This window comes from Anarrhichthys ocellatus, unplaced genomic scaffold (genome assembly GCF_004355925.1).
Source record: "Anarrhichthys ocellatus isolate YVR2014 unplaced genomic scaffold, GSC_Weel_1.0 scaffold3, whole genome shotgun sequence".
In the NCBI taxonomy this organism is placed as follows: domain Eukaryota; kingdom Metazoa; phylum Chordata; class Actinopteri; order Perciformes; family Anarhichadidae; genus Anarrhichthys; species Anarrhichthys ocellatus.
Genome location: NW_022280033.1, coordinates 15,664,860 through 15,684,423, shown reverse-complemented (window position 1 = coordinate 15,684,423; position 19,564 = coordinate 15,664,860). Strand labels below are relative to the sequence as shown.

The 19,564-nt window shown below is 43.5% G+C and overlaps 1 protein-coding gene across 1 annotated transcript in view; it reads left to right on the top strand.

The window, feature by feature from the left end:
- plpp4 (phospholipid phosphatase 4) overlaps positions 1-17,919 on the top strand; it is a 39,693-nt gene extending 21,774 nt beyond the window's left edge. Inside the window, exons 3-7 of the mRNA XM_031876563.1 lie at positions 1,626-1,716; positions 4,756-4,819; positions 4,975-5,099; positions 13,170-13,340; positions 14,922-17,919. Of these exons, the coding sequence (XP_031732423.1) occupies positions 1,626-1,716; positions 4,756-4,819; positions 4,975-5,099; positions 13,170-13,340; positions 14,922-15,130 (660 nt within the window). The 3' untranslated portion in view covers positions 15,131-17,919. The remainder of the gene's footprint in view (positions 1-1,625; positions 1,717-4,755; positions 4,820-4,974; positions 5,100-13,169; positions 13,341-14,921) is intronic.
- The last annotated feature ends 1,645 nt before the right edge of the window (positions 17,920-19,564 follow it).

Here is a 19,564-nt window from a genome sequence, read left to right as displayed (position 1 = left end):
CCATCTGCAGGTGCAACCCCCACTGTATCACACTGTATACAATGGACTATTGTCCATGATACAGTATGTCTTGCATGTACTGAATAAGGCTCAGCTTAAGCACTTTGTCGTTCATTGCTACAATATGAGTGACATTTTGACTCTACCTACACACTGCCGTTCAAAAACGTTTACAGTCAGGTGACTGAGAGGACTTAACAGATACGGGCTGGAGCAAAAGCTATTCCTCAAACGTCACAATAGAAACAGAAGGTTAGTCTAGTGTTGGAACTGGTTCAGGGAATACCAGCTGAACATACTATGCTATGTATTTTCCCTCATGTTTCCCACATCCCCTGTGTCTCCTGTCCTCTTCACATCTGTCTCTGCGTCTGTGTGTGTGTGTGTATGTGGCTCTCACTCTCCGAGCTCCTGGCTCCCCACTCAACCAGCACACCTTCTGCTAGAACCTTATCACACCTGCCGGTCATCTTCCCTCCTTCCTGCCCGTCCAGCCTAGTCTGCCATCCGCCATCGCCCCTCAGCCATCTTCTTCCCTCCACTCACCCACCATCCATCCCTTGTTGTCCGGCAGCGAACCTCCTCAAACTTCATCTACCTCTGTGTCAGTGATCCTGCGCCTGGTAACACCACAACACTTGCCGATCACAGCTTAAACCTATTCGATCTAACCACAGCAGAAACCGCAGAGGGCCCGGAGAAAAACAGCTTCCAAAAATATTAAGAGCGCAATTGCAGCGTTGTGGTTCAATTATGAACTCGGGTCGCGTGCGCTCTTCTGGAATGGGAAACAAATTCAAAATTGAAGTTCCAACTGTAGTCTCCCCTGTCATGCGACACCATGGGGACATCGATTCAAATGGACATTTTAATCATTGAATTCTTCTTCTTTTGGGGCCGAAACTATTTCAAATGTAAATACTCTTTGTGTCGGATCTGTACTATTTTCATCTCTGTTTTAAAATAGCCATCATTCAAGGAAAGAAGAGAAACAATAATATAACAGCTGACTCCAAACTTTTGAACGGCGACGCACCTCTGTGCCCATGTCATGACGACATAAATAAACTGTAGCTGGTTTAATTTCTAATTCTGATCATATTGTATGTGATTACATATTTGAATCCAGCTCCTTCAAAGAGGAAAGTGAGGTACAAGATGAGTTGGCAGAGCTACACTGATGTACACTCCTCTGAACTGATGAACTCGAGCACTCGAGGGAAATCCAGTATGTGTGTTATGATAATGTAACTGGAGCTCTGCCTTTGTTTTTACTACCTCTGTTGCTTAAGGCAAAGAAAATATTGAATTTGGCCGAAACGTAATGAATCCTTTGTGAGGCATGAATAATTACCGATGTGCCGGGGAGGCCCACATCTCTTATCAAGTGAGGGACAACATTCTACTCTGTGCAGACAAAAAGAGACCCCACTGAACAACAAAGAAGCCTTTTTGGCCCTCGGGTTTGCCTTGTTAAAATAAACTCTGAATAATGGATAGGTTCTGTCATTCCCCGAGGCAAAAGTCATTTAACGATTAACCTGCAAATCAGATCCCGTGGAACGCTGCGGCGCATCTCTAACGTCACAATAACTGTCCGTTTCTCGTCTCTTATGTCCTCCCAGGCAATTTCATTCCTTACCCCACTGGCGGTGATATTCGTGGTGAAGATAATTCAGCGGACGGACAAGACGGAGCTCAAAGAGGCATGTTTGGGTACGTGACGCCAATTACTTCAAATGTCACAAATGTGTTGTTGTTAGTCACAATCTTAAGAGAAGTCATCAAGCTTCTCTATTTATAGTTGACGCAGATATTGTTGGAGTTTCTTTTAATACAAATGATCTTCTTTCCCCTGTTCTGCCTGAAAGCATGGACTAAATGCTCACCACAAACTACTTCATTGTGCTTAATAGGGCCAATCTTTCAATTCTGTGACCTAGTGTTACAGTCGATATGCCACCACACGAGTTCATCTTAATCATAGACGCCACGAGTATTTACACACATTTTAGATTTCATGCTATTTCTCACAGCATCTGGGCATTTCTCTCGCGCTGATTTCTGCCCCCCCCCCATTTGCCATTTGCCCTCCTTTGGGTCGAGGCGACGGCAGAGGACATCAGAGAGCATGAAGGAAGTTTAACGCAAATCTAATTAAAGAGACACACAGAGATGGATCTGGTGGCGAGCGGGTGCCTCGGTGCATCGGTGTGGGGATTACAGGGCTCTGTAGAATTGAACAGGCCCGTTATCGCCTGCAGAGAAGCACTTCTACTCGGCTTTATAGTCGTACAAATCAACATCCCGCTGAAGAACAAAGAATAAAAAGGGAGCCCATTACTCTGACATGGTCACAGTTTTGAAAAGGCTTGGAATCAAGGCTACCTCTAGACCTAATAAGAAAGACGGATCACAGAAGCAGTTTTTTGGGCTGGGTGTGCAGTCAAGAAGTAGCGATACAGACCCACTCATTTTGCCATCGCAAGTTTAAATCATAGAAAAGTAGCTATCCCTTTATTTCTGCAAAGTTATTGAGTTCAAAGTTGCCCCCGAGGGTCCTCTAATTCTGAATTCACGAATTAAAATTTCAAACAGACCTATTTGTGCTGGCATAATTTCAGGGTTCTAAGAGTTAGATGCTCACCCCTGTAATACCGAGGGGACTTTTCTAATATTGTGCATTTATTATTTGAAACAGTGCACTCACATCCGCTCCTCTTTATCTTTCTTTGGAGTAAACAGAACACAGTGTGTTCCCTTTGTTAGAGTCGTCTAATAACCCTTTATCATTCCCAAACTCCTGCGGCTTAATTGCGTAATCATCCCTCAGTCAAGATATAATGCAGTCATTTTGGAAATTTGATCGTATTTGCCAAAAGACGACACTCTGAGAACGGCACGGGGATGATTCTGCAGTGATTATTTTTAATTTTGGTTTGCAAAGCATGGATGATGTTGTTCATCATCCGAACGTGAGATCTCATGGCAGGCAGAGGCGTTGTTGTTTGATGTGTGTAGAGGGACTAATCTTCCAGTTACTCAGACAATGAGGGCGTCACCAATAGCAGGAGTTTGTGTGGTGTCTGCACATTTGGTCTAATGTGTATGGGTCTAAACTTCAACCGGAGTTTTGAGGATGAATGTCAATAATCAAGAACATTTGGAAGATTTAGACAGTGGCTGTTGCTTTAGGATGTTATATTGTTTTGACTGACAGAGATTTTATTCCAATCAGCCTCAACAGCAAATCAGATTGGTCGTCTATATGAGCTGAATGTGAGGGACCTTTGTAAAGTGATGGCAGGAGCGCAAGTCTTTACTGAATAGGTCTTCAATTTCCTCTACCTCCTGTATAGTGCAATCACTATAGCAAACTCTGGGGTAAGTGACTCAGTCCTGCACAGACCAATTTGGCAAAAGGCTGTAGCTGGGGGACTTCATTATTTTGAGGAGGAATGCAATATCAGCAGGTGCACTTGTTGCGAGCTTCAAGAAAGACCGATCACATCGGTTCCTTTCATACCCTTTAAAAAGAACAGATGCCAGGCTGAGCTTGATGCACGCAGTCACAAAGCAGGAATATACAGCACATTATACCACATTAGTTTACAGCATCCAGTCTCCTTCAGCTCGGAGTTTTACAAATAGACGTCAATACAAAAAGAAAAAAAATGGACTGCCAAAACTGTGTTAGAGCTACTGTTGGCTTTGGGTCTGCAAAAAACAAAAAAAAGAATGAATACTTTAACGACAATCAGCGTACTTCCCCAGACTAAGCTATATATGAGCTGGAGCAATAGATGTAATCAATAAGCGCCGCCTCATCCCATGAGATATCCGACGAGGGGAACACATTGCAATTTAATGTCCCAATTTTTCAACTTGTCAAACGGAACATGCCTCATTTTGGGCTTTCATCTGATCTGCACAGAGTTTGCCCAAATTAACGAGCTGTTAAATATAACATTGACACTGCGCCCGTCTCAGCAGTTCAGGAAGATAATACTGCTTGAGCTCCGGCGACGTGGGGTGCATTCAATTGACCCCGCAGACTGCTGGGATTAACCTGAGAGGGCAGCGACTCTGACTAATGATGAGTCCCAGCGGTTTGCCTCACAGCTAATTAAATGAACGTACAGTTACAGTGCAATGCCTATTGCCTACCTGTCAACCAACAGCAGTCCTCCTGTTTCCCATTACCAAAGTTGAACTGAAGCACTAATTGCTTTACAGTTAGATTGGTTCTAAGTAGGTGCATTCATTTTGCCACCACCACTGCAGGGATACTTTTTCTCCCAATTAAATATCTGGCTCTCTGTAGCAGTAGTTACAGTGGGCCCCGAGGGTACACTATTACGACGGGGCCTAGTGGCCTCGGGCTTCATTTCATTTGGCTACACAAAGGACGTGATTCCGCTATAGATGAAAGAAACTTACCATGAATTTATATATTTGTCTATTTCTCTGCGTGCGTTTATGAATCTGCTCGCTAAGGTTGCTGCTTAAAAATTCTGAAAGGCTGAACGCATAAATCCTGACAACCATCTGTCCAGCGGCAAGGGAAATCCCCGTGAACCTAATTGGCTCTTTTATTCGTACATTACATCAGAAGAGTGGGCAACCTGCCAGAACATGACAGTTAAATCAATTGTATCACTGCAGCCTCGCTGTTTCTATGAATGCTCCTTGATGGTGATTTGACTGTGTGTGTGTGTGTGTGTGTGTGTGTGTGTGTCAATCTTCCTCCTCCAGCTGTGTCCCTGGCCCTCGCCCTGAATGGAGTCTTCACAAACACCATCAAGTTGATTGTTGGCAGGTACGCTTAACATCATGACGCATTTCTCCGGCTCCTTTAGTAACGCTACATCTCTGAAGATCACTTCTTTTTTTTTTTCAGCTGTGACTCACTAGATTGATAAACAATAAATTGTTTGTCAACCATCTTTTTTGGGGTTGTTTTTCCACTTTCAGACCCAGGCCCGACTATTTCCAACGTTGCTTCCCAGACGGACAAGTAAATGCGAAGATGCTGTGCACCGGGGAGCCAGATCTAGTCTCCGAGGGACGCAAGAGCTTCCCCAGCAGCCACTCCTCCTGTGAGTACCAGCTTTCAGTCAAGGCAGATGCCCGCCAGCGCTCGCAACGCACAGTGCCAAAAAATATCCGGAATCACACGCCAGCTCATTAAAACTGCATGCAACTGTGGCTATTCACACAGTTTGAAATCTCATTGCTCTGAGCAACATGTCACCAAGTATAGATCACGTCTATGAGTGCTGACTGGTTGTTCACGAGGCATTTAGCTCACATTTCACAAGTGATGATCTCGATGCTGCCCCTCTTCAAAGGTAATTACAACATGTAAGCAATGAGTTATCATTCAATTTATGCATCCCGAGGCGCCTTGTCGAGACGCTCTCGGGTTGATTGATTGAGTGAAGCGCATTCAATCCGGCTCATTTGGTGATCGCATGAGAGTTGAATGCACACCCACCGTTTCAGCTTCATGAGACTCCCCGCTGTGTTCAGCTGTGCAGAGCAATGCGGGACGCTGGACATATTTTTTCGACCATATTGCTTTCCAAGCTGATTTTCACTCCAGCAGCGTGTTAAATAATTCACATGTTGTTCTGTTGTCCAGCAGATGAATGTTACGTGGCGTTCATGGAGTGTTTGCTGTGGGCGGCCGCACAGATGTTGCATAGCTTGCTCAGCGCTGTGTGGCGCACCGGGCATGTAAAGACGACGTTCAAGAAGACACACGTCTTTGATAAAAACATACTCGTGAAATTGCTTTTCTCTCGTGCTCCTGCGACTCAGAAAAGTCAACCAAGAGTTAAATGCTTCCACTGGAATTACATCGAACCTCCTGCTATCTATTATGCATTATGAAAAAGAAAAGAAAATCTTCATATCCTCCAGTGAGCTGTGCCCGGACTGTTGCACCCTTTATATCTATCTTGTTTACTTTTATTCAAAACCCTTATTGCATTTCCACTCTGGATGCACATTCAGATTTAACCAGGTCATTATGTAGAATTCCCAAGTATTGCAGCAATATGTGTTAAAATGGAAATGGTTGCATCCAACTGAAGCATTTTAATTCTCACAATTTAAAAAGATATGAAAATCCCTGGCACCGTGAACATTTTGAACATTTGAATTTCATATTCCAATTAAACTTAAAATGTTTCATGTAAGTTCAGGAAGAAGAAGTGCACTCGGCAGGTGGAGGGCGCATGTGTGTGTTCAAGAAACACTTGAAATGGTTTGTGAACGTGTTAAATTGAAATCCTGCTGTGGGTGTGACTGCCTTGAACTAACCCGTAGCAGGACGGAAGAATTAAAACCCGGGATGAATCGGCCTTTTCTGTGTTTTTACAACAATGAGACTTCACCGCTGTTGTAATTTCATGGTCCAAGTCTGATTCCAAATCGATGCCTTGACATAATGTTAAAGTTGCACACTTACAGCTTCTCAGACATCTGCTTTAAATAGAACTGCTTTGAAGTCCTGGCTGTGTCCCATTAAAAGCAGAGAGGGACCATTCTCTGTACGTCACTGCAGCGCTGTGTATGGATTACATCCATCCCTCGCGGCAGCTCTAATGGCCTTGTGTTGTTGCGCTGAGAGTGAGAAAGTGATTGAGAGAATTGTGCGACGGGGACACAGGGAGGACACCCGCATGCCGGCACGTCTAGAAAGCAGAAGAAATCCAATTTCCTGTCTGTGTCCCCTTTCAGCTGGACCATGGTTGTTGGACCACGCAGACGTTACAGAGCTTTTGCCCAGACGGATGTGTGAACGGACAGGGAATAGGGGCAGGCTGATAGCGAGAGTGAATGTAGCCTTAATCAAAGTGGCATCTGGACGTAATGCAACACCTCTTGTGACCGGTATGAAGCCCTAGACGCGGACTATCGGTAAAATAAATTCAAAACCATGCTGGATTATCCTTTAGAATCAGCCAGGACAAAGATATAAATATGCACTTCGGCTTCAGTGTTTGATAGCTTTGTTCTAAAGCACAAAAACTATTATTGCATTTCAAAGTTTTTAAAGCCACTCGGGTCCTCTGTGATTTGATTTATTTTCTTCACCTGATACCAAAAAACAGAGTAACCCAAATTGGAGGAGACAGGTCCCAGAAAGAGAAAAACAAACTCCCCTGAACCCACTGCACCATTATAGACGGCTGTGAATCAAGCCGGCCCAAAAGCATTAGCTGTAGGTTATCTCCCTCTTAATCATATTCATTCCATCATCCCCACTGTGCATATTAACATAAATAAATTATATTAGATATGATCAATTAATATGCCCTTTTAAAAAATAATGCATCCCGCGAGACGGACCTAATCACATCTCTGAATCTCCACATTGCTTCTTTCACTTGCACACAACGATCTACATTAAATGAACCGCAACTTGGGATGTCCCATCCAATTAGTTCAGCAGCTAAAGAGAGTTAGACTTCTGCAAAGTGCGCGCTCGTACATTTACTGTTACCCGCTGAGGAACACTTCAGGCCGCCTTGAGTGTCCGAAGAGTTTGAGGAACAGCTCGTGTTGGAGTGCTGCAGCAATTATGCAGCGCTAATAACGAGTTCCTGTTGGGCTTTTGCATGTTAATGGTATTGACAAATTCAGAGCTCAAGTGGTTGGTTAACCTGTTACCACACTATGCATGGCTTGTGACGGGAGACAGAGGGGTGCCCTATGGGTTCTTGCAGGGGTCAAATGTCAAAATAGAAATGAGAGTGAAGGGAGATAAAAAACAGAACCGCTCCTGCCAGAGGTTGGTGAGACACTTTGTGTCTGTGTGTGGTCAATGACAGACATTTCAACAGAATGCCCAGGGGGAAAGGTAAAGAGACTGATATTACCACAATAACTAGACTTTGCAGAGGCTTTGACCAGAGCTTGACTCCACTCTTTGAGTAGGGCCAAACCCTGTACTTTAAAGAGCACTTACCTTTAAAATGTGTCCTCTGTGTTCACTTGACAAAAACCTTAACAGGTCCAAGAGATCACCTTCTTTTTTCACTACACAGTCTGCGGTACTTGTCCTCGTGTCAGCCATTCTTTCATGTTTCATTTCATTTAGAACTTTTTACTATAAGGTCTGCCCGGTTGTACTCACACACAAAATGAAATCATATTCTGCTCATATATACTTATATATACTATACTTTAACAGTGGGAAATATACAAAATGAAGTCTACTTAGAATATGCATGTTCATGTGGTGTGGTGTTGATGGAGCCTATTGTCCCACATAATGATAATTATGAAGCTAACAGCAACTTGAAAATAGTGAAAATGTGTGCTTTTAGAGTCTTCAGCCATGTTAGCATCCCTGCGAGGATTTACTTAGGCACAGTGTTACTTTAAGCTAAATGCTAAAGTCAGCATGCTAACAGTACATGCTCTCGGTGACGATGCTAACTGTTTAGCTGGTATAATGGTTACCATGCTCGCTCCCTTTGTTCAGTTTTTTAGCATGCTTACATTTGCTTAATAACAGTAAGCACAAAGTAGCTGAGGCTGATGGGAACGTCATTAGTTTCAGCAGGCAGCAACCGCCAGTTCTGAATAGTGAAGCCAGTTTGGAAGCGCCTTAAACTTTAAACGGCCATCAGGGGGCGACTCCCCTGGTTGCAAAAAGAAGTCTTTGTATATCTATGAGAAAATGACCCTCACCTGACTTATCACATCAGTAGACATTTTAAACATGAGTTTATGGTCTCAATCTGTAGTTTCAAGTCTTCTACAATACAGCATGATGTTCATTTAGTAAATGATGGTCCTGTTTAGAGCAAAATGGACTATAAAGCAGGGTATGCTTTAGGGCGTGGCTACCTCGTGACAGTCTCTGTGTTTTCGTCTCCGTGTTTTCGTCTCCGTGTTTTCGTCTTACAAGTTCATGAAAGTTAACTTCAATATTTTTGGTCTCTTAAAAATATCGTATTCATCATTTGGCTGTAGGCTACTTAGCTCGTGTGCCCCCCCCCCCCCCCAGTCACAAAAAAACAAGTAAACAAAAGCCAAAAAACCAAAGCAGCCTATTGGACAAATTCAAATTTTGACCTGATGATGGCGATGGAAGAATATTCAGAGGATCACCAAAGTGTTTGTAATTTATCCTTAGTGGAACACCAGCTGTTGAAATATTTCACTGTCGCAGGAAATGTAAGCCGTGTATGCGCGTAAGACTCCTGACGACTCAATTATTGCCAATTCAATTCATCGTGCTGCTCTACCACCACCGTTAGCTGCCGCATGCTTCTCCCGAAAGGAATACCGGGCTGTTTTATAGGACGTCTGCAAGCTTTGTATGTTCCCAACAATCATTTGTGGGAAGTAGTGTAGCTCCCTCGAAGCTATTACGATGCTCAGTAGGATTCATACACAATGCTACACATGCCTCCACTGTCACAGGGAGGATTGTTATTCTTTTCATACTGGTTTTTATATGCCTTCATAATATATCTACACACATGGAATTACTGATTGGAAATTCTTCATATAGACACTTGTGTGCCTCAATTCCACCATGTTTACAGAAATCCCCCATTCAGACTTCTTCACTTGCATCTTCTGAACAAACCTTGTGCTCGTTTGAAGATGAAAAAAAGCAATCGCACTGCACACATCACTCTCATGAGGCATCTTTGTTTTGTCTCGGGGGAATTACTCGTCAAGGCTTTTTAAACGCACGAAGCTTATTCATTACCGAGATGTTTTTCCCCTTTGTTGGCCTCCTCTCTGTCCTCTGGCCTTTCAGAGAGTCCTGCTGCCTCTTGGGAAGCATCCTTCAGCAGTCTACTGGGCACACCTAGTATTCCCTGTGTCACCCTGCCGCAGCAAATGTTAAATATGCTAATTTTACTCATAGAATTGTGTTTTAGATGCGAGTGAGGGACACACACTTAATGTCCTCACTCATGTTTTATGCATATCCCCAAAGCAATTCTAGGATAATCCTCAAGATGTTGACTCACCGTCTGCAAACATATTGTTTGTGTGCAATGCAGAAATGAAGCATGCACGTTTGCTGCTACAGTAAACAATTCCTCCCTATGAGACCTTTAAAAATACAATGCGATTTTGCTGAGTTTAATTAAATATCTTCATATCTGTGCTACAATTCTAAAACTAGTAAACAGACCATTAGAGAAGCCAACAGAATATTTAGTACTCGTACCAATTAACACTATAGACTGTGTGTAAGAAGTGGACGTAGTCATCGTGACGTCATCCATTGGTCAGTGGACTGCCGTTATAAAGCCTTCGCCATCTTGGAATATGGCCGTCGCCGTGTTGTTTTTGCAACCAGTGAACAGAAGTTACCATCTTTGGAATGCGGAGGAGTGACGTAGAGATGCCGTATACGGCTCTGGTAGCAACCTGTCAATCACAGAAGCCCGCCCTAAAGCATACTCCGCTTTATGGTCTGTTTGACTCTGAATGGGACCATCATTTACTAAATGAACATCATGCTGTATTGAAGAAGACTTGAATCTAGCGATCGAGTGACCATAAACGTATCTTTATAATGTTAACTGAGGTAATAAATCAAGTGAGAGGTAGGGTATTATTCTCAGAGACTTCCACGGCCACTGCTGGTTAGTAGAGAGAATGCAAGTTTTAAGACACTTCCGCAATGGCATCACTCGTCAGAACCGGAAGTTGTCGCCAGCTTACCACTTTATATAAAAAGCCCCACACTCAAAGAAAAAAAAAACAGAAGCACATAGGTTTAAATGGCCCATGAGCATGTTTTAGATCGTGAAACCAACAATGAATAACCAAAAACAAAGTAAGAAAATAACAATAAGCACTGTATAATGTTAAAATAATACAGATGGCATTGCACTTTAAGATAAACAAATACATGTTTGTCAGCATTATAAAATTGCAGTTAGATCTGTAGGGAAACTGAAAGGGAGACCGGGTGGAAACGTGGGATTTTCCCATGTGTAACTGCTGTGAGTTTTCCACAGTTCAAATGTTCTTCACACTGAGTCACTAGTTCACGGATAATTTTGCTCTGTCTATCCAAATGAGCAATGTAATCTTCTTAGCTATGGTTCGAGAGCTATTAAAATGAATGGTGTGAGCTGCTGTGTGATTGGAAATGTGGAGAGGTTGCCCAGACGCGAGATGTAAGGGCACTGAGGGATGCTCAGGACCTCAGATGGCTTGTTCACGACCTCCGAACAGAAGGACTGGACTGATGAACTGAGCCAGCAAGCATGGAAGTAACGTGCATTTTTGTTGTCTGTTAAACCCCTGTGGCACACTTTGTGGGGGTTGATAATGGTTATACCGTATACTACAGTGTGTCAATTCGATTTTTGCATATTTTATAATGTCCCTGCTCTCCATGTAGATTGATTAAACTGGTAGAATGTATTAACTTGGTTAATCTAGCCCAGGGTGCATTATGTCTCCATGAAGCTTTGAACTACTGGTGCACTTTAAAGCTTAAACTATTAAAAGGGACCAATTGGCCAAATGTAATGTTGGCACTTAAACCACTACCAGTAAGCGAGATTGTATAGCCCACCCAACTGGCCCGTACAGTCAGCAATACAGGATCCATTTGATTCACGCTCTTCCAGGAGATGTTAAAAATACGGGTGTCGTTCAGAGATGGCTGGTACTTATTGATAATGGGTTTTGTCCAGTGACATGTCCAGTAAAGTTTTAAACAACAGACCAATTGGCGACCAATCCCGGGCTAAAATCTGTCTTAACTTGTCCAGTGTGTGCTTTGCACTTTAGTGGTTTTTCTTTGTGGATTGTGGACCATATTTTTGGACAGTGTGTCCAGCTTGAGACCTTACATGGAAACTGTATGTTGGCTGAGTAGCAGCGACAGGAACACATTCAGGACACCATGCATACCTTTGTGGAATCCAACCCACATGAGATTCATTGCCGTTTAAGTGTTCAATATAGGAGTCAACTTTAAAGTAAAAATGCAATCAAGCAAACAACATTATAGCCATCATTCCCGAGGTGTGTGACACTGTATAACCATTCTTTATTCAAAACCCATTATCAACCTGTACCAGCCATCCAATATATGGGGCTAAATTGCCTAATGGACAAATGCTGAGTTCTTAATGGAGCCAACTCTTACACCCTGACAGCAGGACAGCCACTGAGACGGCTGGACCTCTGCCTCGTTCACTGTCCTCAGGCTACACATGTGTCCTGCATTACGACCAGTATTCTTGACCAGTTTGTGGGTTGAGGGACACATGTGCTGTTTGCAGCAGTAAAGTAATGACCCTGCCTCAGCACCACCTTTTTTTTAAAGCTCCCCACAGCTTATGATTCATATAATTAGAGCCCCGCTGTTTTTCTTCCACCAACCACCATCAACTCCACACAGCTTGGTCCAGCGGCTCAGTCGCATTTGTTTCTGCTACAGAGCTTTAGCTTTCACTGTGACCTCAGACTCTCCGGCCGTTGGTGGGCCTGTGCGAAGGAGCTGCTGGACGAAATGAGCATTTTGCATCAGCTATGTATTAATGCATCAGCCCCATACTGATCTGATGTGATGTAATTTGGGACTGGCAGGGCCTCCTGTCTTATCTCAGTACGGCAGTGTTTGCATAGAAATGGGTCATTATGAATCTCATTTTGTTCTATGTATTGGCTCAGGGATGCACACTGAGAGACAAACTCCATGCGCTAAGAAAGTCTCCATCAGCGTTTGGGTCGTGACGAGTGTGGCCTTGCAGATGTGGATGTCGTGTCGCACACAGGGATTTAGTTTGGAGGAATTTTCCTAACAGACTGAAGTTTCATCCCTCAGTGAGTTTACCCGCCAGCGGGTGGCAGTGGACAAACTGCAAGTCTCCCATCTGCCTTCTTCATTACCTTGTTCAGCCTAAAAACGCTTTGTCATCACAATATAGCTGTTTGTTTCATCTCTGATTTCTTATTTTGCACTCTAACTGTTGCACACTTTCCCATCATGCAGTGTAATTGACTTTTACAAGAAAGTCTCTTGAGAAATGGTCACGGTTTATGTTTTTGCTGATACACAATATTATTTATAATCTGGACGCTGCATTTTATGTTCAATCCTGACCCCCCTCCCCTCCCCCCTCCTCTTTCTCTTTGTCTGCCCACTTTGCCTGCTATAGTTGCATTTTCCGGCCTTGGCTTCACCTCCTTCTACCTGGCGGGGAAGCTGCAGTGTTTTACGGATCAAGGTCGAGGGCGTAGCTGGCGTCTCTGCGCCATGGTGCTGCCCCTCTACAGCGCCATGATGATCGCGTTGTCCCGGACTTGCGACTACAAACACCACTGGCAAGGTCCGCAAAACAGCTCAGACACGGGACACAGGGACACTGCGTTAATCAGATTTACTATCTTTGTTTTACACTAACATAGTGTTAAATCTGCTTGTGTCAGCCTGACAAAGGGTTGTTGTGCAGAAGTCTGTTTCAATCCCACCTGGCTCAAGGCGCTTTTATAATTATAATACACATAATTTAGAAGGCAAACCCGGGGTGATGCTCATTTTAAACAGCTGTACTGCTGTAATCACATTTTCACCTTAATCAGCATGGCTGGAAAATCAAGGAAAGGCTACAAACTGTACAGTAGATCCGACTGGGCAGCTTAAGCTTATTTGTCCAACACACTGAACATGTTGTCGTATAAGGCTTTTTTCTGTTTGCTGCAGCATAATGACTGAAAAATGCTTCAGATGACAGCGAGGTGGCATTTAACTCAGCAGCCTGGGAGGAAAATTGTAATTACAAGTCTTAGTTCTGCATACGGTCTGGAAGAAGTAGGGGGGGGGCATGCCTACGTGGGTGTGGTGTGGGAGAGAATTTGTGGTAATATGATGGCAGCTCTGTCATATGGTGTTGATTAGTTTTAGGGAGCCATATGTTCCCGGGGAGCAGGACAGCTACAGAAAACGCAACTCTTTTAACAGCCAGGATTTATTTACGTTAAAAATGCAACACATGCAGGAGTTACAGGCAAGCCGACCACTCTCTGAGTCCTCTTAGTATTTCATGAAAACGGTTTCTCCTCCCTCTCCCCGGCAGACTGTAAGTAAGCAGCAATGGTGCAGCCCCTTAAACTGGAGGGGGGCCCCCGTCTGCACCCAGTGCAAACACGAGCTGAGAGCCACCATTAGCCTGGCTGCTGAACCATGGATTCTAATATCCCCACCATCCCTTTGTACCTTGGAGGTGCGCACTGTCCTCCAGCAGGGGGGGGGGCTGGGGGGGGGGCTCTGCTTCCAATCGCTGTCTCTGATGAGGCCACCAGACTAATATATTGCATCAAGTCACAGTCTGTTAAATTCATACGGGAGTCGATGGGACATTCACAGCAAGCTCATGCATTGCTTAGTTTATGAACGGGGGAAATCGATTTCGTTTTATATTTCCTTTTCACACAGTAGGAGAAAATAAAGGGAGCATATTGCGCCCTGTGGAGAAATATGGTTTTGATATTATGGAATCCTCTACTTCAGCTGTTCCAGCCACCAGCTGGTCGAGTCATTTTGATCTATACCCAGCAATATAGGCTTAATTTCCACCGTGGCAGCGTGATATTACATGACATATTGTAGCTTAAGTGCTCAGCACAGATGACAAAATGACAGAGACAGCCTGTCCAGAGGCAGCTGAGCCTCAGTAGAACAGATCCATCGCTTTGCCTTTCAGTTTACTTTCATCACGCTCTATAAACTAGTCAGGCGTGATGAATGCTCACTGGAACACTGTTGCACATACAGCAGCCTAGAGTAATGCCTAATCGATTGTGCTCTTTCTAAGAGCAGGTGTTGTTGTTTTTTCTTCCTCCACATGGGCCCTATTTAACTCTGACTGCATATCTTAAGATACAGTATATGTGTTTTTGTGACTTTGCAGACGCCTTTGTCGGAGGAGTGATCGGGTTGCTGTTTGCGTACTTCTGCTATCGCCAGCACTACCCCCCCTTCCTGCACATGGACTGCCACCTGCCTTACGCCAGTCTGGCTGCCGCCGCCCACACGCCCTCACATCCCCAGGACGACCCGCAGCCCACAGACAATGCCACCACCCTTCCCCTGGAGGGCTTGACTGAAGGGCCAGTATGACTAGTGGCCGCCACCGAGACTCCCCCCAACACCCTCACCAAGCCAGCGAGCCCACCTCCTCGTGCCCAGTGACTGTTTGGCTTTCGTACACATTCCAGTGGACAATAATACACCCCACCCATCTCCATGCTGTTGCACCCCGTCTCGGTGACACCTGCATTCATTAATTTATTTTTTTAAATATCTGATTCTCGCGCAGCAGCCTTGAAAGTCTATATTTAGATGTGATGTGTGAGAGGAACCTACGAATATGGGACATCACCGCAGAGAGGGAAGAGAGAAAAACATGTTGGAAACCTGAGGAAACACGTCTTGCTAATGGCTGGGAAGGAAGATGAAAATATCGCCAGCTTTTGCTGGATTATTGCTTAATGAGAAATGTTGTCAGCTTGTTTCATGCTGGGATACATTTAACTATGTTTGGCTGTTAAAGAATGGGGACCACAAGCCCCATGAAATGTCACAGCAATCAAACCATGAAATCAAACCAGTGTAACGATTAGAATACTGTTTGTTATATGTCACACTAAGAATGAAATTATGGGATATTTGTCAGTAACTGTAGCGCCAGAAATCCAGTGACATTCTGTGCGTTTCAGTTCGACTTTTAGATGCATGTTCATTTAAAACACATGGGACACTGCTTACAGTTATTTTTGGTTGTGCCATTGCAACATAAATATATATAGAACAAACAACTCTTGGAGAAAAGCACTGCTCTATGAAAAAGAGAGGATCCAATGTTCCCAAACTGTTCTCTTCTACATTCACCCATTTGTTATCGTTCCATTCCTCCCTGTTCTCTCGGGGTTTGTATAATTTTCCAGTGCAGTCCTGCATATCGGCCCATTCTCAATTCTCTTCCCCTCCTTGTCACCACTATATTTTTCACAATCCCTGCATTTCCTCAGAGGTTTCACGGGGACATGAACCCAAATTGTAGCTCAATGAGTCCAATCGGAAACCAGCAGGTGGAAGTGTGTCGGGACAGGCACAAGCCCCTATGTAATTCTGCACTAATGCTCATTAAGGGGGCTCCGCCACTGCAGCTCATGAGCACATTAGGACTATATGAGGTGCCCCACAGGTATTGCAAATGACTTTCAGCTCTACTGTGGCCCCACAAATAGACAATCTAGCATTCAGGTCTCGACAGGCCTGAACCCGGGGCAGCGATTGGGATGTATTATTCATCCACATCCATATTAATATGTCCAGCCTTAATTGAGGTACAGCACGTCCAAACAAACACCAACGTCTTTATTTCCTGCTTGGGTTGCATGCACCCTGCAATGCGTTAAGGGTCACACATTCGAGACACATTCGATGACACATTCCCTATCATCCATGAAGCAATTAGTAGCCTCTTACAAGTTTTGTTAGGGAGGATGGGTCATTTTGTTACCTTGGTTACTATGTCATTTGTTCCCATTGCTGTGACATTAATGGGAAGGTGCAATCTCAGCCCAACCTCTAACCCAACCAGACTTCATGCTTTTGGAAGGCAATGATTCTATATAGCACTGAAAGCTCAAGTGTTAAAATCAGGAGATGGCCCAGTGATACGAAACGAGCAGCAAGCCAAATGTAGGAGGTTGATTTGTAATTTTATTATCTTGCATGTATTATGTTGCAGAATGTTGGTCGAGCCTGTTTGTATGTTTGTGTCCACTATCGAAAGACGTGTGTGTTTTTATGTAGAAAGTAACAGCTGAAACAGCTGCTTATTGTTTAAAAGAGACAAGGAGAGCTTTTCTCTGATTGATAATTATTTTAAACATTATTTACTCAAATCAGCCACAATCAAGCCTCCATCACTAAAGCAACCCATCGGCAGCTTCTTCAAACTGCGGATGTGCGTGTGCGTGCGTGCGGCTTTTTGACGAGGCCAATCCCGCACGGATGCAATACAAAATAAAAACTTTCCACAGAATGAACTCCTCCCCAGAGAGGAAAAAGGTGCTCGACTCTGCACACCAGACTCTGTGACGGGACTTGACGAGACTCTGAGAGTTGACTGGAGAGAAACTTGTACCCTCCTCGCTGGTTCTCGCACCTGAAGATCTGTGACTGCGAGAGTTTGACATCTTGAGGCATATTTGGGGATGAAATGATTGTGACACGGATTCGTTATGTTCCGTAGACCTGCATTCGCCTGACTTGGCAGCCTGACGTTTGTACTTTGTCATTTTAGTATTATTCTATTAGATGGTGCAGTGTGTATTGGAAAAAAAAACAATGTTGTTCAGAGGTCATGTCTGTAACAGTATTTTCACTTTCCCACTTCAAATCATTCCACAATTTGTTATCATTTGGTGCTATGGATACTGTTGTAGCAGTAGGTGTCAGTCTTTTCAAATGGTGAATGTGTCATTATGAAATGAAAGTTCAGTACTTTTCTACGGAGACCGAAAAAAAGATGATAATACAGTCCATGTTTCCTTTTTTCTCTTTTTCAAATCAGATGCACAAGGGCAACCAGTGTGTGTAATTCTGTGAATTTTCAATCATTTCACCTTCCCAAGGACTCAAGGGATAAAAGTCACAAAAAAAAAATAAGAATAATGAAATGATTATAAAATTATAATGAATAGATGTCTGAAGAATCTTTGTTCATGGCATGCCAGTTCCATATGTGAGAAAAGAGTGTTTTCTATGAATAAGCATGTCTGGCCTTGAGAACTCTTTGAGCTGTGTTTTGCTGTTTATATACTTTATGTACAATAAAGGACTGCAGCTGTGGGAAATGTGTCCAACAAAAGAAGCCTAATGTACCTAATGAAGCCTAATGTACCTTGTCTAAGTGTGGTCGTTGGAGCCTACGTTCGTTGCTGTGACGGGAACTCTGAGCCTCCCTCTTCACTGGGATTCAACGCACTAATGGGAAACAAATCAAGGTTTGAGGACGTTTATGTGAAAAATGTGCACCCTGTAATCAGAAACACAGGTATCACGACGTTATTCTTATCACATGCAAATTAACAATATGACATTATGCATACACAGATGTTTGAATGAGCTAGATCCCAAGTTCAGTTCAATGGATTTATGCTTCAACGGGCCTGCAGCCAGATGTCCTACTGAGGCAGTCGAGAGTGTGTGTGTGTGTATGTATGAATGTAACTCTGTGCTCAGTGTGTGTTGTGCTTTACTGAATCGGTTGTGTTGCACTTTGTTTCGAGAGTTTCCAATAAACGTGTGTATGCTTAAGACTGCCCGTTGCCTTTCATATCGGTGTGGAATCAGGCTGCTGTCAACAACTTTGTTGTTGAGTTGTGGGTTTTTTTAGCCAATGGCAATGTATCTCGCTCTCCATCCTTTTGGTCCCGACTCACTGTCCCTAGAATAAATTCAAATGACTTATTTCCAAGAAACTAATGAGCACATCTCTGGTAAACACAAGATTCCCAGTGCTGCTGTTGTGTTATTCTTTGTGGAGAACCTCAGTTTTAGGGCTCTTTTGATTAAATCTACTACTTGATCAGTTGGCAAAATCGTGTGAGTGTTAATCGACTAAGAATTGATTTGGTCGAGGACAGCCCTAGCCTCTTTCGTGTCAATTAAACATTAAAAGAAAACTAATTAAGCTTGTCAAGCTGGTAAATACTAGCTGCCACTGAAAGCATGTTAGCAGCAGCATGTTGTCAAAGTTTAAACGTTCCAATAACTATCAGCCTCTGTGGTACTTTGTGTTACGTGCTATTTAGAAGATATTAGCATGCTAAAGCAAAACTATGATAGTTAGCATTACCGTATAGCTGCTAAACATCAGTAGCTATGTTGGCATTGTCATTATGTTAGCACGCTGACGTTAGCGCTCAGCTTAAGACATGTCTGTCTCTAAAATCAGCATCAGACCTCTTGTACATTAACAAGTGGCCTTCCGCACTTTAAGAACTTTTTGAACTTGATTTGAACTTGATTTTGGTAATTGTACGCCAAAATGATCATCCTCCCAATGTATTACTTTCAAAACTGCAGGTTATAGCCTTTAGTTTGAAATGAATTCAGTAATTTAAAGTAAAGGAGCTGAAAATTGAATCCCCGAATGTTTTCATGCAGGCTTTTAACCCTTGCGGCCTTGTCACTCATACAAATGATTCCTGCTGAACAGCAAGACACCACAGATCAATAGCGTTGTTACTCTCAGACATTTGCCCTCTTTGGCTGATAGAAATCTGTGTGATGTTGGGTAACAACCCATTCAATCAGACCCAGGAGTGCTGCAGCAGCAGCCACTTCTGTCACAAGTGGAGAAAGTTGCAGTGCCGGGAGAGCCTTGCACAACTTGAAATATCCTGGCTTCTCCTCACACTCCAAACGAATCGGCAATTTGGACCGCGTTTCTAAATAATTGCCCCAAAGTCTTTCTGCATCTGGCAAATGTTACTTTACTTTATTAGGAGTTGACAGTGAATTGTTAAAATGGCACAA